This window comes from Clavelina lepadiformis, chromosome 1 (assembly GCF_947623445.1).
Source record: "Clavelina lepadiformis chromosome 1, kaClaLepa1.1, whole genome shotgun sequence".
NCBI classification, from domain to species: domain Eukaryota; kingdom Metazoa; phylum Chordata; class Ascidiacea; order Aplousobranchia; family Clavelinidae; genus Clavelina; species Clavelina lepadiformis.
In genome coordinates, this window is record NC_135240.1 from 17,657,125 (window position 1) to 17,684,926 (window position 27,802).

The 27,802-nt window shown below is 35.7% G+C and overlaps 2 protein-coding genes and 1 long non-coding RNA gene across 6 annotated transcripts in view; 1 reads left to right on the forward strand and 2 right to left on the reverse strand.

Annotated features, from left to right (window-relative positions):
* The window catches only part of LOC143448985 (putative oxidoreductase YjmC), a 34,503-nt gene extending 19,331 nt beyond the window's left edge, over positions 1-15,172 (reverse strand). For 2 of the 3 annotated variants that reach the window (XM_076949106.1, XM_076949026.1), the window contains exons 1-4: positions 15,088-15,172; positions 10,140-10,294; positions 9,196-9,344; positions 74-175 (exon numbers count right to left, since the gene is read on the reverse strand). In XM_076949106.1, the coding sequence (XP_076805221.1) occupies positions 74-175; positions 9,196-9,344; positions 10,140-10,294; positions 15,088-15,101 (420 nt within the window). In that variant the 5' untranslated portion in view covers positions 15,102-15,172. The remainder of the gene's footprint in view (positions 1-73; positions 176-9,195; positions 9,345-10,139; positions 10,295-15,087) is intronic. The other variant, XM_076949176.1, reaches the window with a different exon arrangement.
* LOC143449161 (uncharacterized) overlaps positions 1-23,868 on the forward strand; it is a 46,577-nt gene extending 22,709 nt beyond the window's left edge. The window contains exons 4-5 of one of the 2 annotated variants that reach the window (XR_013114536.1): positions 17,196-17,314; positions 23,478-23,868. This is a non-coding gene — a long non-coding RNA (uncharacterized LOC143449161). The remainder of the gene's footprint in view (positions 1-17,195; positions 17,315-23,477) is intronic. The other variant, XR_013114530.1, reaches the window with a different exon arrangement.
* LOC143448785 (glycosyltransferase 1 domain-containing protein 1-like) lies at positions 15,160-19,570 on the reverse strand. The gene has a single exon (XM_076948695.1). It carries the CDS (start codon positions 19,568-19,570, stop codon positions 18,320-18,322), a length of 1,251 nt encoding a protein of 416 aa, XP_076804810.1. The 3' UTR covers positions 15,160-18,319.
* Positions 23,869-27,802: the final 3,934 nt, after the last annotated feature.

Here is a 27,802-nt window from a genome sequence, read left to right on the forward strand (position 1 = left end):
CAAAATGTAAAAAAGATTAATAGCATGTTAATGACACTTTTCCGACTTAAACTACACCTAAAGATATACTTACAATCAATCCTTTTGAGGATGCCATAAGTGAATAATATCCAGCAATCCCATAATGGTTAGACTGCCTAGCCAAAACCCAGCCAACACCACATTCTTTGGCTTTCTGTGACAAAAAAGTATAAAAATCTTTTGAGATCAGAATTTATTGTGTAAGTTACCAGTACATTCATAAAAACGTTCAAGCCTGGCTACTAACCAGCGAAGATGGTAATACTGCTTTTCAATAAAGAACTAGCAGTATTCCTGCCTGAAATGCAATTTAAAATTAAATTAAAAGTTAGCTAGCATGATCTTTCAGTTACTACCACTAGTTTTGTGTTTTAGTTTATACAAAACGCTTTGTTACAACGGCAAATTTTGTAGAAAAATAGTTTTTGTTTGTATTTCAGGTTACTTCAAATTAGTTATATCAAGCCTAAGCAGTCACGTAAAGAAACCTTTCTCAGCAACCTTAGTGCAAAACTACTACGATAAACTACAAAACTCATAGTTTAGCATGGTTCAGCTGTTTCCAAACTATTCTTTCTCTTGGCGCCCTTTGCAACCTTATGAACACTCACGGCACTATGGTCAACCAAATTTTTACAGTTACTTCAAATGGCCGTGCATTTTTATTTAATTGCGTTCAAATGCATAATATAAGAATTGATTAAATTTACTGCCTGCTCCTGCTATGACTAAGTACCGAGTCATTCCATGTATAATCAACCAGGTCCTGTAACCACTACTCTTGGATTTTGATAATTTCAATATACAGTCAACACTCGATTTAACGGACTCAATATGCGCAGATCTATGAGTAAAAGAATGTACCAAAAGAACGGTTTTTATTGTTTTGGAATTCGCCAGGCTACTTGCGTGAAACGATTAGAAAGCTGTCTCTCACAACGTCACAATACCAGCGTATTGTGATCTATCAGCGTACTCTGTACTCCGTTAGCAAGAGCCTTCATTCGGTGCACCTTAGAATCAGTTAGAACCTGCCTGTGTTTAGTACGGTGCATTATGTCTAAGCCAAATGAAACACGTAAACGTGTGAACTTGTCGGTGATGCAGAAACTAGAACTGATCAAAAAGCTTGAAAAAGCGGCCAGCGTTGCGAGTGTTTGCGATCAGTATGGTGTCAAAAAACAAACAGTCTCAGACATTAAGAAGAGCAAGGGCAAGCTGTTGAAATACGCTACGTCTTAGTGTGTTGATGCGGCGTCTTCCAAGGGTGGTAAAGTGAGCAACAGAAAACATATGAAGATGGGTAAGGAACAATCTTTGGACGCAGCAGTTATGAAGTGGTACGTTCAACAACGGTCCAGTGGAGTGAATGTGCGTGGGACAGAGTTAATCGCAGCTGCTGCTAAACTTGCTACCAGTCTTGGCTTAACCGATTTTAAGGGCAGTGATGGGTGGCTTTGGCGATTCCGGAATCGCCACGGATTATTTAACGAGGTTCTGCATGGCGAGGCTGGTGATGCAGATACGGCAAGTGTGGCCCCCTTTCGCGAAAAATTAACAAAGCTGATTAGTGACGTAGGCCTCACCCTATCTCAAGTATATAACGCAGACGAGACGGGAAATTTTTGGCGTTCTATCCCGAAGAATTCTCAAGTCCGTCAAGGTGAGGAGAAGACCAAGGGGAAGAAGACAAGCAAGGAAAGGCTGTCGGTCCTGGTCGGGTCCAATGCCACCGGTACTCACTGACTGAAGCTAGTTGTGGTGGGCAAATCGAAGAAACCACGGGCATTTAAGGGATTAAATGTCGAGCGTGACCTGCCAGTAGTTTACTACAACTCTAAGAAAGCTTGGTTTAACTCTGCAATATTCACTGATTGGTTTTTCTCGCATTTTGTGCCTGCGACTCGGAAATATCAAGAAGTGCTGAAGAGCGATTCTAATACTCGACAATGCCCCAGCGCACCCTAGTGAAGAGAAGCTTGTAAGCACTGACGGCAAGATAAGGGTCCTTTATCTGCCCCCTAATACAACATCGGTTATACAGCCAATGGACCTGGGGTTATAAGCGCCTTGAAGAGGCGCTACATCCGACGTTACTTGGATGAGGTCCTGGTCATTGTAGAGGACGAAACAGATGCTGAGGTCGACACCAGGGGCCAGCGGACCTTAAGCAACATAAAAAATTACAATATTCGTTCAGCCATTTATAACTTTGCAGCAGCGTGGCAAGACATTAAGGTGTCTGTCCTCGCAAATTCATGGAAGAAAATCTTAGAGGACAAAGATTCAGAGGCCAACTTTGAAGGAATAGAGGCAGGAGATTTTCTCCAAATGTTGCAGCGTGGTGGGGAGGTATCCACCTCCATCGATGATATAACAGACTGGCTGGACGAATTAGATCAGGACCCAGGGTATCAGTTCATGTCTGAGGCCGACATAGTGGCATCTATGGTGGATGGTGGAGAAGAGGAAAGCAGTGACGAGGAAGAGGCGATTGAAGTCCCCAAGGTGAAGTTGTCAACTCTACGAAGTTATATCGATGCCCTCATTGATTACTCCGCCTACAGCCAACTACCTGAGATGGCGCACCAATATGGGAAGCTCAGGATGATCAGGGAGCATATCATCAAAGAACAGCATATGGGGGGTCGCCAGACAAAAATCAACAGCTTCTTTGGCCCTAGCCGCCCTGTTTAACATGGTACTCCAGCCAACCCATCTGTGTCGTCTCCATCTCTCTTACGCATCCCACCTGCCCCTGAAAATCTGAACAATGATGCCCCATGCTGCAGTCATCGTCCCGCCATCCCTGAGGTTGATGTTCAGGAGGATGGACATGATGAGTTGATGATCATCTCTGACTCAGATTAATCTACATTTAAGTTGTGTACTGTAAATGTACCTATGTACTGTAGTCGCGCAGGCTACACAAAATACAAACAAGGAACGCATTTCATGTGTCTTTAAACTGCTACTGTGTTGCACTGTACAGTATTTGGTTTATTAAGCGTGAGCATCTGCGCAGTATAAACATGTTTGGTACGCGTAATACATCTCTCCATCAAAGTACTGTAGTGTTTTATCGTAGGCGTGTTTTCCAAGCAAAAGCTAGAATTTGCGGTGACAGATGGTCTACGCTATAGCAGAGTACTTGACTGTACACTGTAGTGGGAGTACGGTATTTTCGATTAACGGACTTTTTCCAGCAACGGACTGCTGCTGGTCCGCATTTGTCCGTTAAATCGAGGGTTGACTGTATGTTATAGACCAGGGGTGGGCAAACTTTTTGTACTGAGGGCCACATTTTAAAAAATGTTGCAGCCGGCGGGCCGCACATTCTCATTACAAAGTAGGAAAATTTACCCGGTGTGTAAATAAACGCATATTCATATTAAACACAATTTTTGTATTCCACACTCAGTTACGTTTAAATCTATGCAATCATCATCACAAAATTTAATGAGACTTGTGCAATTGTTCACAGTTTTACGGTTACGGTAGGCCTACGGTAGCCGCTACCGTAATTGTATTTTATGATCAAACTATTGAATCAAGCAATGCGTGAGAAGTGTATGTTGCAATACATGCGCGACTGACGTGTGTGTGTTTACGCACTGAAAGTGAAGAGAAAAACACACTCGTAAAGGGAATAATATTTTGTCAGGTAACCTGTTTAATTAAAACAATAAGTGATGAGTAGGAGTTTCTGCAAGTGCCGGCGGGACGTAGTTTACCCACCCCTGTTATAGACCTTGGAAAATTTTCGCCACACGATGGCGTTTGGCTAGTGAGCACTGGTCACGCTTTATGATTTTCTTTAATATCTTTATTTCTGAAGGTAGAATAATGAAACAAATGTTGAATTTACCATTTTTGGGGTCAAGGAATTCATTTAAGCACATAAAAAACCTATATCACACCTCCTTCATGGAGTAAATTAAGTTTTTTCATTGATGTCAAAGTTCAAGTTTACGATGCAATTACAAAAATAGCAATCGCATTGGAAACATAATTTTTGCACTTTTGTGTAGCATGGTTCATGTATTTTCATGTATCCAAAAATTGGAAACTTGTTTTTTGTTCTTTAGGAATAAAGTTGGTTTTAACAGCAAGCACTATTTTTAAGATTCTTATAAGATATAAAATGCAGATTTGAGCAATATCGTATAACTGGTCATGCATATATGCAAGGTTGCAATTCCAAGGCACCAACTGCTAGTGTTTAAAGATTATTTACCAAAAACATTAATTACTGCCTGCTAAAGGTGCACTCTGAGAGAGGTTACAGTAAATTTGAGTTCCTTTTTGAACTTCAATTTTGCCTACTCCTGTTTTGATTCTTATTATTTTATTATTATTATTCTTATTATTATTTTGATTTCATCTATGTATGAAAATGATGAATTTACCCGTTTAATGCCTGGAATTAAAGATTATGTAAGTGTTTTCAAAAATGTTCATAAGCAAAAGAGGCTCATTTTGTGCAATTTGAAGGAATTATATGCCACATTTTGTGAAAAATATCCCGAGCTGAAGATTGGATTCTCAAAGTTTTGTTCACTTCGTCCCAAATGGTGTGTCCCCGTATCGTCCAAAGGCAGTCATTCTGTCTGTGTGTGCATCCAACATCAAAATGCAATCCTTCTGGTTGATGCTGCCAACAACAATAAAACATACAAAACATTGATTGACAAAATAGTGTGCAGCACGGAGAACAAAATGTGCATGTTGCATCGTTGTGAACAATGTCCTGGGTTTCAAGCACTAGAAGGCTTTTTGCTTGCACAGTATGATGAGGAACTTGATGATGAAGTCCAATGCCAACAATGGAAGTCTACAGACACGATGGATCTTATCACGGTGTTAATGATGAGATATGAATGGATTCAAGAAATTGTAAGAGTTTTGGATGATCTTACAAAGCATTCATTCATAGCTAAATGCCAATCTAGATACTTAAACTCCAGAAAGAGTTCTTTAACAGATGATACTTGTGTGATTTTTCTGGATTTCGCTGAGAATTACACTTTTACAATCCAAGATGAAGTACAAAGTTATCACTGGAACCAGCAGCAATGTACAATCTTAATTTTTTATGTGCTTAAATGAATTCCTTGACCCCAAAAATGGTAAATTCAACATTTGTTTCATTATTCTACCTTCAGAAAAAAAGATATTAAAGAAAATCATAAAGCGTGACCAGTGCTCACTAGCCAAACGCCATCGTGTGGCGAAAATTTCAAATTTGAATACCTCGAAAACGCCTGGAGATATTTTCAAAATTTTTTTTTAATCTTCGGCTTTTTCCAAGGTCTATAACATATATTGAAATTATCAAAATCCAAGAGTAGTGGTTACAAATTTAAAAAAAATTGGTTGATTATACATGGAATGACTCTACCTTTAAAATGCATATTTGTTAATGAATATACCAGTTGACTTATGATGATTGGTATTCTAATGTTCACAAACACTGTGCTTCTTGCGCTAACGAAATGCTGTGAATAGCAAAGAGAATTGAAACAGCAGCAGGTCTCTACTAAGTTAAAAAAACAAATTTGCCCTCGTCTTCAAAAATAGTATGCTATGTTAGTCTTACAGTATTGTTTTATTTACATTCAAAAGTGGGTACCATGGTACTACACTATAAAATTACTGTAACACGGTACCTTTCAGTACCGACACTGGTACTTTAAAAAAAGTACCTAATACCCTGTACCGAATTATCTTTTTCAAGAAATATACGTCAGCGCAGATACTCGGTACAATTAAGGTGATTACTTCTAGGTTTTGAAAAGTATGCTTTTAGAAACGTCATTTTAATTAAACCTTAATGCCAATTTTAGTAATTTTGTTCTTTTTTTAATCTACAAATGTCTAATAAATCTGCAAACAGTAAGGTCGCAGCTTTAGCATATGTTGCTCTTTTTAATCTAGAAATGTCAAGTAAAAATGCAAGCAATTAAGGTCACATATGTTTTGGCCTGGAGTAACCTTCAGCGAGGTCTTAGTATCGACAAAACCTGCACTTGCAACAGGACTAGCTGTAAAAAAGCACCAGAACCGGCAAAGTACCGAACTACTTTTTTGAAATAGCACCGAATACTCAGTACATCTTTTAGCAAGTACCAGTAACGTTCTTCATTACTTTAGAAGTACTGACTGTCCACCTCTGTTTACATTGTCAACGAATAGTTATCGGCAATGATATATATCAGTGATTCTGAGACCCAGAATGTGGGCCACAAAAAAATTATTTTGGGTTAAAGAAAATTGGCTGTAAAAATAGCTTTCATTTCTATCTGATTATCTGACTTTGACCCCAATAAAGTCAACTCCATATAATCATATTACCCACGCTATCATGGAGGTAGTGTTCAATGAATTTATATTATCATGGTAGATAAAAACTGTGAACCAGTAGATCTTTCATCACACTGTGTATGGCAATCATCGTCAATGCACAACAATCTTTGAGTATCAAAGAAATAAACAATTTAGCCACTTTCAAAGAGGCACTGCTTTTAGGCAAATTTTTAGTAAAAGAGTTTTTGTCCAGACACCAATCCAACAGAGAGAACAACCTCATTTTCTGTTCCATTTCTATAACAATACTCACCAACAAAACTGTAGACTTATCTGTATGTGTTTTGCAATTTCTTTATTACTTCAGAATTAATGTGAATTTATGAGAACATGTGTGTCAAAATCAAGGCATAGTTGTGTGAAGTAACAATGGGTCACAGAAATGAAAAGGTTACAGAATGCATTATGTTCAGTAGGTAATGGATGTTGAAGAGGCAGAAAAGGATAGAGGGCAGGATTGATCTTTGTGGGACACCAATCTCAAGGCATTGTGGCCTAAAAGTTTGACGTGCCTTACTGTGTCATAGGCAGGTATAAAGCCTAAAACTACAGGGATGGTCTTTTACTAAGCCTCGAAGCTATAGCTTAGGTCATAAAAATGACACGGTCTCCGATTGACTTCCCACATTAAAATCCAATTCATTCACGAGATAGGTGGGGGAAGATTATGGATTTGATTAGAGGAAAGGATATGAAAGGGGACAGGCAGTGCTTCTGATTTCCTTGTGTTTTCAAAGGATAGGAAGTCACACAGTAAAGGAGGGGTGTCCAACCTTTTTGGCCAAAGGGCAACATGCGATTTACGAATGATTGCGCAGGCCACTTGAGTGTTTACTGCTAATTTCTAATTAAAATCCTCACCCCAAAATTCTAATCTGAGAAATACGTATTATCCTCTTTTACAATTATAAGAACAACAAACATACGAAGATATAGTAAATTCAACAAAGTTTTTACTACACGTCGACTTTTCAATGTGAAGTTTGGCACTGTTTTTCTCTAATAAGTTTGGCAATATTCGGTGAGATGGATGATGTAGCAATGCGAAGCGAGTTTTCCATATGGCTGTCAGAAATTAGTAAACAATAGATGCCAATTTCTCGGAATGTAAGTTCGCCATAAATTATGTAGGCGATTCAGTTAATAATATAAGTCATTTCGACAAATACCGTGCGGGCCACTCAGAACCTTCCCGCTCGCCAAATGTGGCCTGCGGGCCACGGGTTGGACACCCATGCAGTAAAGGCTTTTTAGCAGATTCAAGATAGAGCATGAGTAATGGGCAGATGTTGTCAAATACAATTTTGCTCCAAGCTCCAACTTGCAGCCCTTCCCTCATGCATCCAGTTTTTCAACAGCTGAATGATGATTATGTATTCACGTTTGCAGAGAAAGGACACATACAAGGGGCCATCAAGTAACATAGTTTAATATTCTACATCCGTTGTGGCTCGATTGAGAGAAATCAACGGTGTTGATGGATGTTGTCCAGTGCTTTGCTTTTTTATTCCAAGCATCTCCAGCAATGTGGTAGCTGCTGGTGGTAATTACACTTCTGATAAACAGTATACACATCAAAAAAACACTATTTAGATACAATTAAAATGGATGAGTTATTGAAATGTTGCAGAATATTATTGAAGTGCTATTTTTAATAAAAATGCTTTTAGAAAAAATCCCACTTGGCTTATTTACAAACGTACTTACAAACAAGTAACATTGGCAACTTGGATAAAAGCTGTGGATTGGAATGGTTTTGGCTGACACTAAACTTACTGTACATAGTATGCAGATACAGTTTCGCTTGACTGCTATGCTGTTCACAAACTGTTATACTAGTCCGTGATTTCATTAAACCAATGCAAGCGATTTTCCTCCGCACACCCCCTACTGTATTTCAAGGAAATGATTTGTTTTATAATGGATTTTCGCCCTCATCCTCTGATTTGGATAGTTGGTTATTCTAAGCTCCCGAACACCTGATATTCACCTACAACAGTTTCTCTCTCATACACACCTGGTGCTGGTGTTCAAAGAATGTTAGTGGTAGTCCAAGACTTTCACAATAACTGATACAGCACGTCAGGAATAGACAGAGTCAACACCATTGCTGACGCCTCCTCCTTGCAAGGGAGGAGTTCTGTAGCACTTCGCTTATGACTACAACTATACTCATTACCATAAACTTGAAGTTAATTCCAAATATGACTTCACAAAAGCACAGTTGAACATATTTGAAGATTGAGTAAAGGCTAATGTAGTGTATATAGCACACACAGCCCACATGCTGTATGTATTGGATTGTCTTGCGTTTTACTGCAGAGAAACCGGAAAGCTTTTACAGTAGAAGCCGCTTACGTGACTACCTTGTAACTACATGATTTTGATATCTTTAAAGGCGAAATATTATAATTAAAGAATTATAATAGCTAAATTATACTTAGTTGTAACGTGCAACGGAAAGATACGTCAATAAATATGGTATATTTATGGTATATTTTTATATCTGTTTTTGTTATGTGCAACAACAATCATAATCGCTGTTACTGTAGTTTTCTTGAAATGAATGAATTTTCAGACAGGGTTTTAGTACTATTTTAATGTTCGGCTTTCGGCCGAATCAGAAAATAAATTCGGCCTGCAAATACTCGGTGCACCTACTTCAAATAACTTTCCCATTGATTTGGGAACTTGGTTGCACGTTCTTGTTTTTAATAACTCATGTACCATCCGAACCACCTTTGACCAGAGAAATCCGACGATATCTTTATACCAATGCTACGTATGATTCTATGAAAAGTTAATGACCTTTATTGCAAGGTTCATGCAATATTTTCCAACCACTGGACCAAGAACATTTTTTCCATCAACCATTGCGGTAGCAGGAGTCTCTCTTTCGGTAATTGGTTCAGCATCACCATTTGTAATTCCAGTTTGAATATCTTTCACATACATATCTAAACACACAAAAACACAATGTTACAACTGTCGTAGAAGATCAGGTTACAAGTAACTTGAAACGTAATTATGTGTGTCTCTGTGTGTGTGTTTGTGTGTGTGTATGTTGTAGCCATGTGCAATAGTAAAGGAAAAGCAGCTTACCTGATGGTACGCAAAACGTGTTTGTGGTAAAATTAGTTCTCTGCCTTGACCTACTACACTTTGTTGTCTGTGGCAAAGTATCACTTGTAAAATTAAGTTCAGTACATTCGATATAAAAAGAGCTTTCATAAGATACCTCAAATAGAAAGTGATTTAACTAGTAGTCGGATACTTGACTTTAAAAAGCTTTTGTTAAGTTTGACTGATTTTAAAAAGTGGATGATTTTTGTTACCAAAACGCTTATGAGTTTTCACACTAAAAAGAAAGAAATGAAAGTTTGTCCGAAAAATCTGCTCATTAACAAATAAAATTTAAAGCCTCTTAACACCTGTAGAGATATGAGTTGGCTACATATTTTTCGGCAGTATTAATAAGTTAAAGTTTCGACATTAGAAATCACTGCATACCACAATTGAATGAGAACAAATCAGCTCTTTTTAAAAACGCAGTAACTCTGCAAGTGCTTTTCCAGTTGTGATAAAATACACTTTGGATTACAAATATCGTTGTTTTTTGACTGATTTTACATTGAATGAACCTGTGATTATTCTTGGTAATACAGTTCTTTTTCTATTTGTTGGCATTTTAAAACATTTCTGGAAAAATAAGAGTAATCAATATGCATCCAAGAATCTTTAAATGTTTTTACCAAGTCGATTTAATCCATGACTATAGTGTCCTCTGTGGTCACCAGCGACTAAAACATCAGCCAAATCCTCAGCATGTGATTCCTTTGCACCAACTGCCTTTAAGCAGTTTTGCACAAGGCTTTTAGCTTTTGATATTGGTATGTACACTAAATCTCTGGAAAAAAACGTATTTCATTACATATCAATACAACAAAAGCTTGTGTTACGTAAAAGTTGGAGTTTAATTTAAACAAGAGATTGTGCAGACTGGTGAGTTTTTCATGTTATGATAATTATTTTTTCTTCTTTTACAAAGTTTTCGATCCAACAAACATTTTATAAACATAACTACATTTCATGTGAAGAGTATCATTTTCAAATGGTGATCAAACCTAACACTTTAAGTGTGTATAACTTTTGCACAGTGTTTTATGATTATTATTAAATGAAATAGGCGAAATGCATAAATTGCACATTTTTAAGATGTATTTTTTACTCTTTTGTGAAAGTATGAAATCAAGAGAGGGATTCAGTCATTGACCGCCTAAATACCGGATTCAACTAGACTTCAATTGAAACACAAAACATTCTAAAGACTTCATGCTTTACAAAATATGGAAACAAAACAAAGCAAAAATGTCCAAATAAAACAAATGTCTTACTTATTTAGGCAGAGATAGGTAGTCAGTACTTTGAAAGCACCGTCGGTAACAGTACCGGTACTTGGCAAAAAACATACTGACGGTTCCGGTTTTCAGTACAATTTCAATAAAGTACTTTGCCAGTACTCGGTACCGGTACTTTTTGTACAGCGGATCCAGTTGTGAATGCAATTTTTGCTGCTATTATGACCCCGCTAACGGTTACTTCAGGTTAAAAAATATGTCAACTTATTCTTTGCGACTTGATTAGATATTTTTATATCAAAAAAGAACAAAGAGAGCTAAAATTGGTACTAAGTTTTAAAAACATACTTCTCAAAAGCTTGAAGTAATCATTTTAAAAGTACCAAGATTGACTTAACTCCTTACAGGGATTCGGTACTATAAAGTACTGTGGTACAGTAATTCTGCAATATTGTACTGCAGTACTGCCCACCTCTGTATTCAGGTACAAAGCAAAGCAGATGCAGACTTTGACAATAAGCCATTAATTCTAAACTCAAGGATTGATAACACTGGTCAACACGATTTTTGCGGCAGACTGTGTTGGGGTCTTTTTTACCTAATTTTGGGGCGCTGAATCCGAATCTGGCATTATTTTTTTTCTATCACATCACGTTTTTGAGATAATATATATGTTCATTATAAATAATACCGCAAATCAGAAACCGCCTCGAAATGTAGAGGTTGTTTTAATCAAAACTGCCGGAACGCTTAATCATGCAAAACACGAACACAAAGCCTCGAAATCATTTAAAAAACATCACTAGAAACTAGCCGTTGAACAATCAATTGAATGATACAGAAATGCCACAATCTTTAAGAGCTCGAAAATTTTCGTTTTAATGGCTTTCGTTTATGGGTAGTGGTGTAATTTTCTCTCTTCAAGTTCCAGCAGTAATGTGCCATCATGTGGCAGTCCCATCAGCCTTGGTAGCGCTCTTTTATATAACTCTAATGTCTTAGTGAAAGCGCTCACCTTATTCTTCACTGAAGTCCCCAAGGTTTTCGGAAAAGTAATCTAAATGATTTTTCAGAAATGTAGCTTTATGCTCATATTGCATTTCTTCTCTTGTATGCTGGATTACATTTATTTTAAGAGGTCTCGATAGTTCTCTGCTTTTCTGTTGCCAAAGGAATTACTAACAACTAAAGAAAAAGCATTCCAAGCCCTTGGCTTCAACTGTGTTCATTGATGCTGCAAAGTTTGGATCTCTGAGCAGCTGCCTTATTTGTGGGCCACTAAAAACTACAGCCTTTTTCTTTATTTTCTTCACTGAGACTTGGAAAGGCTTAGCAGATATGCTTAAAGCAATCTCCATTGTGATCAAGAGACTTAGAATACCATTTCATTGCCCCAAGTTTGATGGGAAGTAGCAGCAGGATGATCTTCTTGGTATCTACTAACGGGTTATGAATGATATTTTTCTCTCCAGGTGTTAAACTGCTCCTTTCTGGCTACTTATCTTTTATCCAATGCTCATCTATGGCTCTGCTCTCCCAGTAGCAGAGAAAACAAGGTTATTTGCTGTAACAAGGTTCATTATTTTTATGTCTACACATAATCCCCAGACATAATCACTGTACTTCAGTGTTTCCAGCACATCCTTAATGTTTTCATACGTTTCTTCGAGTGTCACAGAATGTCCTACTGGAATCGATGCATATTTATTTCCATGGTGAAGTAACACACACTTCAGGCTTCGTTTTGAGCTGTCAATTTTCTTTTACATTATACGAACAATGTTATGTTTATTGTTGACAATGTTTACGTTTTACTAAAGAGCAGGGTGCTGTCACAAATAGCATTTAAGTCTACTTTTTAAGTCTCCAGGGCAGATGTATACAGATAAAGACGGTATCTCAGTAATGAGCTACCAAACGTGATGTATAAACCAAGCGCGATGTATAAAGATGGTAACTAAGTAATGAGATACAAAAGAAAAAAATGAATGCGTCCACATATATTTTCGAAATTCGAAAACAGGTCCGTGATTGAAAAAAGATTGAGAACAACTAGATTAAAGTTTACTAAAAACTCTGTCATTCTGTGCTACAACAAAACTTCCAGCCAAGGTTTCATCATAGATGATTTCAATAACAATATTTGATCTGTTGCTGTTATACGCTCACCGTACCGTCGCTAATGAAAGTCAAAATTTGATCAATTTATGAAATTGGGGAAAATGCGCAGCGAAAAAACCTGACGTGATAGAGCAATTCTGAGCTCACAATTGGATTCAGCAACCAAAACTTAGCCTAAATCAATCATCAAAGTTCATGCAACAAAAATTTTTTTTGTTTTTGTAGACCAGTGTAATTTATCACAAATTTCAGCTATAGACATCAATGATTGAAATTGTTTTTGCAACAACAAACAAACACTCTAGTATTCATTACAGCAAGGATTTTGTAAATCTAGATGATGTCAAAAGCCAATAAGGTAACATATGTATGAAGTGGCAGAACCAGGTAAAGGGTCAAACACCAGATGATTCACGACTCATCAGGATTTTCAGGCAAAATAAACTTGTGGGGTCAGTGACAGTGCATTTACTGTTGTCAAGTAAGTCCAGTACCTTTTTATTCGTCATACATATCATTTATTTCTGGCACAAATGCACTGTGGTAGCCTAATTATAGCTGTTGCAATGCCTGAACTTGGTGAGTTAAAATTACTTAAAAACAATTTGTAACACATGGGTCGTATTTCACTTGCTTTGGATAAAACAGTCCTCATTTTAAAATTATTTCATTTTGGTGTGCACAAAGTAACAATGCTTTTTTAAACATGCAGAGATTCGAAAACAAGCAATTGTAATAACCCTTGCGCATTCAGTTGCAGGATTGATTAAAATTCATGGACTTGATTAACCCACAAGCAGAACTTATTAATAGATCAAACCAATTTCGTGTATGGATGTAAGAAACAGGGACTATGTCATTTATGATAGCAAAATTAGAGAGGTAAGATTCTCCACTACTAAGAGCTCTTGTTATGGCAGCAACACTCTCTGTAACATCGACAACATAAGAAAGGTTTTTCTCTAACTTGAGGATAATTAAGACAGGTTTACATTGAAAAATGGAAGTTTGATGCAGCTTGCAATGTTGTCTGCTAATCACAACATAGCCCTTTCTTGTAAACAAGAATGGCCTGTAAGCCCAACCTAAATTCTGGTGAAAAGATTTTTATGCTTCACCAGCTGAAATACTTTATGTGATACAAACAGTTCACATGTCATTGACCAAAAAAAAAACAATAAAACTTAGAAGATGTTAAAAGTAAGATAAAATCAGGGTCAGCTTGTACGATTTTAAAACAAAAGGATATTTCGACTACAGTTAGGCATCATCAGTCTTATTCAAACATATGTAGGAGTTCAAATGGTACACTGCGAATGCTGATGAAAGTTATTGACACTATCCTCTTTGGGATAAATGTTATCGTATAATGCCTGAGCAGAAACGTTGATAAATTTTTCCTTGTACAAAGCGTCACAGCTGCTTGTGTTGGCGTAAAGTGGAGCATTGTCATTTTGCAAAAGATTTTTTTTTTTAAATGACAATTACAATGAAATGAAAAACAGTAATGGAAAATTTATATCCTGAAAGATGTAAACAATGTGCTGCATAACAGTTTGCAATAGTATCAATAAATTATCATGTCAATAAAAGCGAAGAAAAACAAATGAAACAAAACCAGATGGATACGAGAGATGATGTCTTAGACAAATTAATTATTAGAAATGACACTTTTAAGATTTAACGTTAACCTTTTTAAATTAGTTATTTAACATTAACACATTAACGAGTTGATGAATATGCATTTTAAGCAGATATGCAATTAAACAACTAGGCCTTGGATTTCTGTTTCCATTAGTGTTCACTAAAGTGCGTTGGTTATTTCGTTTTGCCCAACTTTCTTGACTTTACTCAGGCTTGGTACGCATTACTCTGGTAGCTCTAGTTGAGTAAACATAAAAACACATATTCTTAATTATTTTTTATCATGTTATCATTACAATGTAATATCACGTGGCGAGTGTCAACTAATCGGACAAAGGTGGTTTGGTAGGTTATATTGAGTAAGCTAATTTGCCTGTAGAAGAAGAATGTTGCTCAGATAATGGCACGAGTTCAAAACCTAGGATTTTGCTATGTTGAACCGGTACACGCAAAAAAAATTCCAAAAAATGTTATACAGTAAATATATAAATACAGTAAATGTACAGTATATATATACAGTAAATGTACAAATGATAGATAAAAATAAATTATTCTATTGGCTATAAATTTAACTAACCTGGTAGAAGCCATATCCTGAAGAGACAAAACTTTGTATTCAGCAAAAAATCGTTACACTACCTGTATGTGCCTATCAAAACATTTAATAATCACACACTCACAAATATATACTTAAATCGATGGTGTATTTTGAAATATGGTATGAAACAACCTCTTAACCACAACTATATCACAATCTTTACAAATTAAGAAAAATTATTGGAAACACCTCCATTGTATTTGTGATGATAAAGGGATATTATAATATAAAAATCGAATGCAATATAGTATTTTTATTTTCAGACATCTGCTTTACGAACTGTGACGATAATGATAGATAACATTGCGTATCGATAACTTCTTGTTTTCCGTTTTAAGTCAAGACATGAACATCGTGCCTGCTATCTATACCTATCTTGTGTGAATTATTCACAGTTGTTCAATGCATACAGTCTACTAAGATAATAGCTGCAACATGGACGTCTTTATGCTGTTGCTGTGCCAATGTTTTGTCTAAATTTATTTTATTCAAAGAAACTTCAATATAATCAGTATATACAGTTGTCATTCCTGGGTAACCATATTTGAATTCAATTTGAAGAAGTTCAGTGTTAAGATAGACAACTTTGTTGTCATCTTCACAAGATAATAAATCGTTAAGGTGAGCAATTAAGTCTGAGGGTGAGAAAAGCAGATAACGACTTTATGAGACTCATACACCATCACCCGCAATAAACATTTCAACAAGTATTTATTGTAGCGGAGTGGGTCAACCTCTCAACTTCAGGTGCCATATACCCACTTTCGTTACATATTCAAATAAATAAATGTCTATTGATTATGCGAATATATGAAGTGAGAGGCAAGGTTAAAAACAAACTGACCAAGGAATAATATCAAGGAATAATTGTCTGCAAATATACGGTGCCAAGACATTATGTAATGGAGAAGCAGTCATTGCCAGAAAAGTATAACACATTTGCTACTAATTACAACATGGGTGGTGATGATTACGATGTCATAGAGATGTGGCTTAACATCATATATACCTTTATTTGCATAGGTGCCAGCTTGGCAAAATAACTGAACGTGGGGTGTAACATTACGTTTTTTGTCAAAACAAACTTTATTATGGCTTTCACAAAATTAAATCATTTCTCTGTTAATCCTGTAGATACAACTTTCAATAGAGTTATTATTTTTTATTGCTTTAAACAAAAATAGTTTGTTGAATATGAAAAGAAATAAACAACCGAACTGAATTAAGGGCCAAAACATCATGAAAAATGTTATTAAAATTTCTAATTTGATAAGCTTTCACATTTTGTGGTACTATGTGTCAATAATAGAATAGGAAAACTATACAACAATCACAAGCAGTGTTCCCATTCTACCTGCAGTCACCCGCTTAGCAATAAGCCTTTTACATGAGCTCAATCTATCTTCTATATATCTGGTGTCATTCTTCAGTTGAAAACTCCGAGATACAGGTCACTTTTCATAATTTTCTGGACAGGAAACAGCAACCCAACTCCTTTAAAGCTCAAATACCCTAAAAATCGTCGCAGTTTCCTCTTTATAGGATCTGACGATATTTACCAGCATTTTTTGATGATGGGATAATAATTTAAAAAATAAATAAAATTTTTTGTTGACAATGCAGCAGTTTAGAATAGTTTGGTAACTCATCTACAAGATTTAATGAAATGTACCATCGAAATTTGGAAGCTAACAAGCAAGTATCAAAATTGCAGGTTTTTGACAAAAAGTTTAAAGATATACCAAATTATGCAAAATATAGTGCAAATGCAACGTTTATGTAGCGCAGGAAAATATGGTCAGGGGAGGCTTGCAAATGAAGCAGTGCCTCATTTTCCAAAATCTGGTGAAGCAATGACAATATTTTGAAGTTGTAGTCGTCATAGAAAAGATGGTTTTCAAAAAATTAGTATAAACTATAATTTTATTTTCAATTAGTTCTTCACTCTCTCCCAGAAACTTTTTTTGGCGCCAGTTTAGTTGTTGTCCTAGGAAAAATACAATATGTGAAGTGTGGTAGTGCCAAGTTGTGACTCACTTCAAATAGTGAAAGCTTCATGGACAGTATAAAGCTTGCATTTTTCCTAGGCAAAATCTCCCTGAAAATAATGCTGGAACAATACACGATTTGAGGCATGCTGCAAATATGACGTCGCAGAGGTAAACTCGCCATGGGAAAAAGGTGACGTTTGTTTCCAGCTACAACTGTAAGTTAGATGGAGGATGATATAGTATCTAAGCTGAACAATGTTGTTTAAATATGACACTTTTAAACTTTGCTTGTTTTTTTTGTATTTTTTTCTTTGGGATTAGTGGCCATACCAGTTATTTAACTTTTACAGCAAAGTAAATGTTATTTGTACAGTTTTATGGATTTGCATAAAAATATATTATATATATAGCATAGTATACATAATTCGAGGTATAATTCCAAAAAATATTGGAACCTACTAAAATTAAACACAACATGAGAATTTAAAAAGTATGCGAAGCAAAACTAAACAAATCAATATGTACCATTAGAAAAATGCAGTAAAAAACCTTAAAAATCTCACAGAAACCTCAATAACATATTATAAGTATCTAAAGAGCATAATATTACCATACACAAAAATTACAACATATATATGCAAAACATGGGCAAGCCAATGTACACAAACATCAATAGAATTCATGATAAACAACAATACTGCAAACTCTCTATTTGTACACAGTTACAATCTCAAATAAACACAGCTTACAATTACTGTACAATAGCTATTAAATAAGCCTGACCAGTGCAAGCAAGTACAATATTTCAGGTACATTAGAGAGCTGTTAAGACAGCATAGATCAGTTTTATTTATCTTAAGCAAGCATTATACAAAAAAGAAAAATGCATCTAGACATCAATATAAATTTTATAAGCAAAAAATAAATTGTTAAAAATCTTTGTCCTCCTCCAACACAAACTTGCATGATGTAACACATCAGAAAAAAACACATGTAGATCTACCATTTCAAGCGATTTCTGACATTATTGCAAAAAGTGCTTAAATCATTCTTGCGAACAGTGCAACATGAAATAATAAAATATTTCCTTCGCTTCAACACTTAGATAAATCACTAAAGTATCGAGAAGTAACACTTAAAGGCAGTTCATTAATAAATCATAGTTTCTGCTGTGAACAATATGCTCCAAACAGAAACCGTTTTATCTTAAAAAATATTGTTTATGAAATAAAATCATTATCCACCTTACTCGTGTACTTTGTAAGTAGTGAACAGTAAAAATCGCCTTCTTTGTAAGGATTATGGCTTTGGAACACATATTGTTTTGCATTACATACAAGCTTTTTTAAAAGGTCATCATCAATAATTAGCTCCATCGCTTTATTTACAAATTCTTGAGGTTGAGAAAATAATAACCCATTTTGGTAATCTGTAATCACAGCGTTGTTTCCAGAAATGTTTCGAGCAAGAACTGGAAGACCGCATGCCATTGCTTCCAGCAATGAGGCCGACATTCCCTCACTTTTGGAGCAATTAATCATAGCAAAAAAAGTGTCAGTTCTTAATAACTCCTGGAATTCACTTTGCTCAAATGGTTTAAGGTACTGTATAACACTGCCATCGGGAATTGACAACCATGCATTCATTGCTTCGATACCTGTCGACCCTGGCAATGGTGGAAATGATATTACAGATTTGAGGTTAATATGTAACTTATCATCCTGGTTGTGTGTACATTGGGCATGGTGCGCCATTATAAGTGTTTGCATTTGCTTAAAGAACAAGTTAGCATATTCAGAGCCTGTAACTGGCCCAAGAATAAGAAGCCTAATATCCCGGGAAAAAGTAGCCAGTTTTCTCCATGTTAAAAAATCCTCAAGTAGAAACAAAGGATCTTTTACTTCACGAATGCTACAAGACAAAAGAAACACCAACGGCGTTTTAGTGCTGACATGAGATTTACACGAATCGTTTATGGAAACATTATACAACTGGTAACTCAATGCTTGTTGTTGCAAGTAGGCAGGAGTATTAGGGTAATGGATACGAGCAACAGCCAGTAAACTTTCAGTAAATGCTACACAAAACACAGCATTATTCAAACATGTCTTCATCACCTCAAATTTATCTTGATACTTTATATCTTCATTTAAATCAGTACCACCAAACACAACTGCATATTTCACACAGAGTTTACATGAATTGCTACAAGTGCATATGACACATGAACCACTCTTAAAAGCATGGATAAGAATGACAAAATTCACTTTATTTTCCACAATATGTTTGTTGATACGTTTTAGTTTACAATTGTAATTGACCTTCTGAGAAAATAGATCATGTGGTGAAGTGACAAGAACACAAAACGATTTTCTTTCAAAATGATTCTGTAACCGACTAACAGTAGATGTGTTTCCTGTTGCAGCTAAAGTAGGCGAAAGAAGAAGCACTGTTTCCATAACATAAAGCATGCAGGCTAAATATATCAAAGGAGTATCAAAATTAAATGAATCTCATTCCAAGCACATTGTCACAAACACTTGTTTTCTCTTTTGTAGTTTAACAGTATGGCTGCTTTCTTGGCTTCAATTATGATAGTGAATGTTTAATCATCTCAATTAGCATCTGCAATGTATAAACAGCCACCATGAATTTATCAAACAAGAAAAACGTTTCAAGGCAGTGGTTGACCTTGTTGAAAGGTAGCAAATCACCACTCGAACCGCAAATTGACCCATATTTGTTAACTCATTATTCACCTTCTCCAAAAATTGCAGATTTAAAGCTGTTAGGATTCTTGGTAATCAAACTTGAAAGTTGTAATATAGTAACTAAAACTTCACCAAAGTCTACCTTCTACCGTATAATATATATATATACCGTATAATTTTATTTCTGATTACATAACTAAATAACATTATTTCTCCAACTAACAAACAATACGTAATAACAGAGTACTGTATCTGTGTAATGCAGAGGTCACCAACCTGTAGGACAATGCGGTCTGTGTTACAACCAGTTCTGCTAGTTTAATGATCAAGATGTTTGGCAAGTTATATTTCGATTTTGATTGTAGTGACAGTGTATTACCAAACTTGACATTAAATACTTCTACTAATTTTTTCAACAGTATCACTTTAAGTACGAGACAGGTAGAACATGTGCTTTCAGCAGAATTACTCATGTATATTTAACATGATTATTTGTTAGTCTATTTATTTTTGTTTAAAATTTTTAAATTTCCATGATAGTTTAAATATACAGTAATTACAAATACAGTTCTGTAATGGTACAAATACAATTGAAAGTGACGATTATCCGTAACGACATAAACGCACTTTCCAAAGTTTCAGGGACAAGTAATGATCTGAGGCCAGTCAAAACACAAGCAATGATTCGTCAATAATCATCTACTCTAGCCCAGTCCGTCTGGAGTAGGTAGGTTAAAATGGATATTTGAGATTTTATATTCAAGAGATGTTTTACGTCTAACATGAAAATTAAAAAAAGAAGCCGTCTCAAAATTTTAAGGTGCGGTATAGGATTTAGTGTTTAACAATGAACTGCAAGTACACTAACATTAATGAGAATAAGCCACATCAGAAACACTGTTTCGCTGTAGCTGCAAGAGGCTTCACAGCTCGTTTGTTTAACCCTAGAACCACCAGAATTTTTTTCTACGAGAATTACCAAGAGGGTCAATTGACCCTTCCATTTAATATGACTGCAATTTTTGGAAATAACACCATTTTCTCATATTATTTCTTTCATAGAAATTAATTTGGACAGTGTGACCTTTGTCTATGATGACGTCACAGTGCTTGTATCGTTTCACTTTGTAACAATATCATAACTTTTTGACACCGCAAACTTTGCAGAAGACAAAAAATTTGTTATTGATAGGATGCAGCAAGAAATTAATCTAGTTGATTGCAGTGTTTAGGAAGTTACTTGAAGACTACGAATAATTTTACAGCAGGCCTAGTCAGGGAGCATCTGTAATTTTATAGTTAAGCTTTAGATTGCGATCTTTACTATGTTCCACAGACATTCTGCAGCTATTTGTCTCAGACGCAGGTTTTTGTTTCAGATTTTAGTGCTATTGCTACTGTTAGGGCAAAAGCTACAGTGTAATTAGTAGTGTGCAGTTGTCTACCATGTCTAGGTTTACAGCAGCTAGAAGGTACAATCCAGAAGTTCTTCAAGTTTATGAAGAACACTTTGATGAGCCAGAACCAAGCATACGTGAGATTTGTTTGACATAGAGCAAGATGTTGTGCAAGAAGAAAGTAGTTCAGAAAATGCTGTCCCTACTTTGCCAAACAGAGAGCAGATAGTCAGTAGAGATGGTACCATTTGGGCACCTGAGTTTCCACCTCAAAATGGACGTGCAAGTAAACGAAATATAATTAAAACAAGGTCAGATACTAAACAGTTTGTTCTTGCACGGGTAGATAATGCAAAAAACGTGTTTCAAGAGTTGTGGGGTCAAAGAAACATTGATCACATTATGGAATTCACAATAGCCGAAGCTCAGCGACAAGAGAATAGCGAATTTTCCCTCAGAAATAATGAGCTGGAAGCGTTTTTTGGCCTGTGTCTTCTTCGAGAAGTTTTGAAAGGAAGGGATGAACCGCTAACAAATTTCTGGGATTTAGAATATGGTCGATCTATTTTTTCGGAGACTATGAACAAATTTCAATCAATTATTCATTACATACGTTTTGATGAGAAAACTTTAAGGCAGCGTCGCTGACAATCTAACAAGTTTACGGCAATTCGAGTTTTGTGGAATACAGTGATGGACAACTGCCAAAAGTCTTATTTTCCTCATTCTCATGTTGCAGTTGATGAGCAACTTCTTCCTTCCAGATCTAGGTAGATCTTACTTCATTGGCACTTGACAGAAAGTTACTTGAGAGGAACACTACAATCGTTGGTACTATCAGATCCCATCGTAGAGACTTTCCTTCTGATGTTCGGCTTGGAAAAAATACGCCACTGTACACTTCAAAATTTGTTTTCACACAACCACCAGAAAATAATATGCTTCTCAGTTATAAAACGAAGTAGTGTATCTACTTTCTTCACTTCACAATGTTCATACACAATGTTAATGTTTAGATGATAAAGCAAAGAAACCAATGGCTATTTCTGGACTACAACGCTCCGCGCTTACTCTACTAAGGCAGCATCACGAAGATGGCAACTTGCTGCATTTTTCAACTTGTTGGACATTGTGGCACTGGATACATACGTCATATGCAAAGATGTGCAAATAACAATTAAAAAGAGTTTATTATCGAACTGGCTAAAAAACTGTGTTTTGCAGAGAAAAACAGAAGACGTACAGTCCCCCAAGTTTTTCATCTGAAACGCAATAGAAAGTGCTGATGAAGATTTACCACTCAATAAAAAAACAAATGTAAAATATGTCAGTCAAACAAACCAAGGGTACAATGTTGTAACTGTTCAAAGTTTGTTTGTGGAATGTGTATTCAGTAGTGTACCTGTGTGTAAAAGTTGTTTGGAAATGCAATTGAACAAATCAATACTCTCGGCTTAGGGACAATTGACCCCTTTGATAATTTACCTTTTTCCATTCCGAAACAATTGTTTTGAAAAAAAAAATTCGTTTGTCTTTTTGATGATGTGTCACATACCCGCAGAAAGAATAAAAGTCAAAAAGTTTGAGGTTGCTAGCAAAAAAGACTTCTTGTAAAATTAAAAAAAATGCAAAAGGGTCAATTGACCCATCTGGTAGTTCTATAGGGTTAAGGGGCTATGACCCAATTTAAAGAGATACCTATATGCTTTTCAATGCAAAGTACATTAAATCAAGACGCTACTAGGCTATCAAAAAACCACATCATAAACCTCTCCTGAATTTTGGCTTGCAACAAGATCTGGGCTAGGACTGCCTACAGTTTTAATTTGGTCAGAGTCCTTGTACTCACATTTCTATAACAAACACCTAAACTTTACAGCATGCTTTAAGCTTAAAATTTTAGGACAAATGCTCCAAAATATCAAAAAATCAAACCCCCACCAATATGACGCTATGGCAGCGACCATAGATATCTTATATTATATATAAGATATCTATAGCAGCGACATCGTTGTAAACACAGTACTGCCGCCTCAAAACTGTTTCTCTATTGGAAAGTGAACCCTTAAGTGTATTTTTATGTTACTAAGCCTTTTGATTTTTATGTCATAAAGCCACTGTTGTCGGGGTACGTGCCATCATGTGATTGGAACAGCAAATTACTGTATGTGTATTTCGATCAGCATAACTTTTGCAAATCTAAACGCAGCGTATAAATAACAAATCTCAAGAACACAGGATAATGTTACTTTTTATTTTTATTCATGCAGCAAAAATGCCATAGGAAACAGAATTCACCCGCCTAACTTGTCTTCCGCCTAGCCTTTGGTAAGATAAAGGAAGTAAGTGAATCAAACATGGCGTGATAATAAAAATATAGTGTTTTAAAATACTTTCTGAAAGAATAGTTGCCTGTAAAGTGTGTGGTGACATTCCTTTGTTTTGCCTGTTTGCCTGGCGCATAATCACGCCGCCTTAATTGTGTTGTTTTCATCTGTAGGACGTCGTTCAGTTAAAAGCGTAGTGTGGGCGGTCGGCTGCTCAACACTATGAGTTTATCTAGATAAGTATTATATAGTTTTCACGTTTTGCCTAACTGATTGTCCTATTTTGTTTTAGGACTGTTCTGTTCTGTCTTTAATAAAGTCTTATTTACTTGGATTTCGTATTTGAGTTTCGAGGTCATGACAAAGTGTACCAGAGAAACATTTTTTCAATAATATATAGAAATTGCTTGAGCAGTTACTGGCAAACTTTAATGATAATGGTATACAATGGATTGGTGAAGAATGCCAATGTTAAATGAAGATGATACAACGTGAAATCAACACTCTTAGAGGGTTTTGATTTCATTTTTTACAGCAGGTTTCCATAATCTGTGTAAATGCAGCTTTGAAAGCTTTCACTGTTGAAGTTTTCAGCTCAGATTATACACTAGGAGGTACTCTTATTAGTAATTTTGCACAAAAACTAATAACATTTGTACCTTTATCCCATACATTTTTAAGAAAACTTCCACCAATGAAATTTCTCGTTGTGATATCATCTTTTATGGTTAATGTAAATGATTCTACCGATGACTATGCCTCACCAAGGTGAATACAATAAGTTACCCTTTCATTGTTCATATCAACAAAGTTATTATTTTGGTCTTTGATTGAAAATTGAATACTACCAATTTGACTTAAATTTTTTATTAACACATAAACATCTTGTCTGGGTTTAACTTAAATTAAATATCCTGGAGGAAAATTTGGACTCACAGCAAATAACAAATCGCATCATATTCCATTTCTATAACTTGGTTCAACTAAACTACAATGAATTTGTAGAGTGTTAATATTTGTAATGATTACAAATTGGCTGATGGTAAAATAAGAAAAAATAATATGAAAGATTGGTAAAATAAGAAAGAGGATATAGTTTGGCATTCTTAAGATTAACGTTACTTTTTTTCGACACGAGCTTTCGCAAGCATAAGCTTGCTTCTTCATGTGTAGGCCTACTGTAAAAATGCGTATAAAAATATTTTGGCTGTCATACACTCTGTTTTCACTGGTACTGTTGTCATTTTATTATGTTGTTAGGCTATGACATATTTAATTCGTTTGTATACTACTTGTGTGAAGCATTACACAACAAACTCATCTGTCATAAAGACCGCTTATGCTGGCGGTTATTGTTTGAATATGAGTGAGGACGATAGATGGTTTATAACTTGTTTTGCTTCTGCTTCGATGATATGACTTCTCATTTCTCAAATTGCGTGACTATGCTGTTAGTTGCTTAATTCTGTTTATATAAATTGCTAAATAATGAAGTTCCCATTTTATTTATTATCAAACACGAAGGCTTTCACCTTCGGGCAAAACTTACTGAAAGCTACATTGCGCTGTAGTAACCAGTGAAATCGATCACATAAAAAGGAAAGATTGTAAACATTACATCGGTATTTATATGTGGCAAATCAGTTCAAGCGAGGTAATTTATCTGACGTCATTAAGGAGAACTCAAATCTGGTCAACAACTGAATTACAAGATCCCAAATTAAATTTCAAACATCTCGAAAACAACTCGTGACTCGTGACGTAATCGTCACAAGACTATTTTCTTTAAAAATATTAAACTAAAATTTTTGCTCCATTTTTGAAACTCACAGTGCAAAATACAATCACGTGATTTCATTTTTTAAAATACTCTTAATTTCTCTGTCTAAACTCTAAACCATTGTTATTATTATCAGCTTGTTTGATTGCTACTAATAAGTTAAGCCTTACAGAAAGTTTCTTTGGATTTATTCCGGTCACCCCACTTCCACTCTTAAAAGGCATCTCTATTCCTTCTAATAATTTTTTTAATTTCTCTCCTTTTTTTAAGTAGTAATTTTTTGTCAATCATATCTACACAATACCAGGCTTTTTTCTCTTTCCATCTAAACGTCTATTCATTCCTATAGTTCTATCTTTTTATTCAGTTATGTAATTTGGTCCACCTTCTATAAGTTTAACAAAATCTAGTAAAAAGTTTTTTCTAACAGTAGCCTAATTGTTTTTCATCTTCACTGAAACATTCTCAAAGTTTAAAGTATAAATTGATTTTGATTTCCCCATAGGGAAATCCGGCGCCGTCACAGGAGGTAATGGCTAGTAAAATAGCACTCGTTTGTAAATGTTCAATAGGCTTTGCTCCTTTCAGTATGAGTTTGCGTTGTTATTCATCTGTTTTCTTTTGAGCTTTTTTGATCGATTTAGTAACAGGACTAAAGATTTTTGAAGCAGATTCTTGTAATTGTTACTTGGTTTGAATTTGATTTTGTAATGTTTTTTTTTAAATTTTTTGTGCTGAAGATATTCTTTTATAAGATTGTTTTTCTTTTTTAATTCTTATTCGTTTACAAAAGGCATATTTTATAGTACAGCATATAAATGCAAAGCATTTTCTATAAAAAAGATATTTATGCTTAGCTGTTTTATCTAATACCATAAAATCATATGGTTTTCCAGTTGATTCTTGATAAATTAATTTTAATTCATTTCTGGTTCTTCTCGACCTACGGGAGTTCCTTGACAGATTTTCCGGTCAATTCTACGCATAACTCGTCATACTTGGAAACCTTCGCTGCAGACACATCACCAAGGAGGTTACGACCGGATTTGAACGTCACTGCAAAGTCAGACACAACAATCGGTCCGCCAGGTGTGCGGAGCACCACGCAGAGTCTGAGATTTCTACCGCCAGCTTGTGAATGCTCGCGAACGGCCCAATCGAAACTCTAACCGGAACGCCAATGAACTAGTTCAGGAACTGGTTCAGGACTTCCTCCATGAGGGAATAATGTCTCACTTCAATCTCTGCCCAAGCAGCTGGACAGTGAGTCAAAATATGGGGAAGGGTTTGCTCGGCAAACCCACATCTGTTACACGTGCTAGGATGAGGCCCTCAGGAAAACCGACGCCGAAGTCCCTCGTCGGGAGGAGGTTGAGGTGAGCCTTACACACAAAAAAGTATGCCTGAGTGAACAGAGTCGATGGCCGTCTGATCCAGGCGTCAGACGTTTCGTAATGAGACTGAGACATCACACTTTTTCCCTGGTTGAGGTGCGATGTCCACTGCACCCTCCACCAACAGTTGGTTTTGTGGTGGAGTTGATGGATCAATTTGCGACGACTGTGGAGCAGGACTTCGAAACATCGGACATCGGCGAGTTTGAATACGCCTGATGGGAGTGCGCCCCAACGGAGGCCGAACCGGGAGCTCGTCGTGCGGACCTGGGTTCACATGCCTTGCCCCAGTCGAAACCCTTAGGGCGTTTGTTGAGGTCTCCAACTTTGCGACCACTCGGGTAGGCTGCCTTATCGCTGGCGCTGACAGTTGGTGGTTATATATTAAAAAGAATTATGAAATAGCATTAATAAGTTCTGAATTCTTGTACTCTTGGCACAATATTACAACTAGTAGTAATAATTTGGTTTATATAGTCCCACAAGGCCTTCGCGAAAAAGGAAAGGAGTCTCAAATGATTAAAATACCACCAGGGAATAATAATCTTGAAAACCTCAATGATGAAATAAGGTATTTAGTTAAAATGAAAGGTGATGATCAAAATGGTATTACCATTACTTCAAATCACAATTCATTAAAACCAAGGTTTAAACTTAAAAATAATTATTCAATTGGATTTCGATATTCTAATTCAATAAACAGTGTTCCGGCAAAATAGTGAAACTATTGCAAATATTAACACTCTACAAATTCATTGTAGTTTAGTTGAAGCAAGTTATAAAAATGAAATATGATGCGATTTGTTAATTATTGTTAGTCCAAGTGTTCCTCTTGGATATTTAATTCAAGTTGAACCGAGACAAAATGTTTATGTGTCTATAAAAAATATTAGTCAAATTGACATTATTCGATTTTTAATCAAAGACCAAGATAGTAGTTTTGTTGTTATTTTAACACCTTCGTGAGGCATAATTATAGCCTATTGATTAACTATAAAAGATGACATCACAACGAGAAATTCGATTTCAAAGAATAAAATCGGGGGAAGTTTTCTTAAAAATGTACATGATAAAGTTAAAAATGTTATTAGTGT

Bases quoted from the DNA above. Each gene is read 5' to 3' on its own strand.
- LOC143448785 (XM_076948695.1), bottom strand. From the start codon at position 19,570: ATGCTTTATGTTATGGAAACAGTGCTTCTTCTTTCGCCTACTTTAGCT.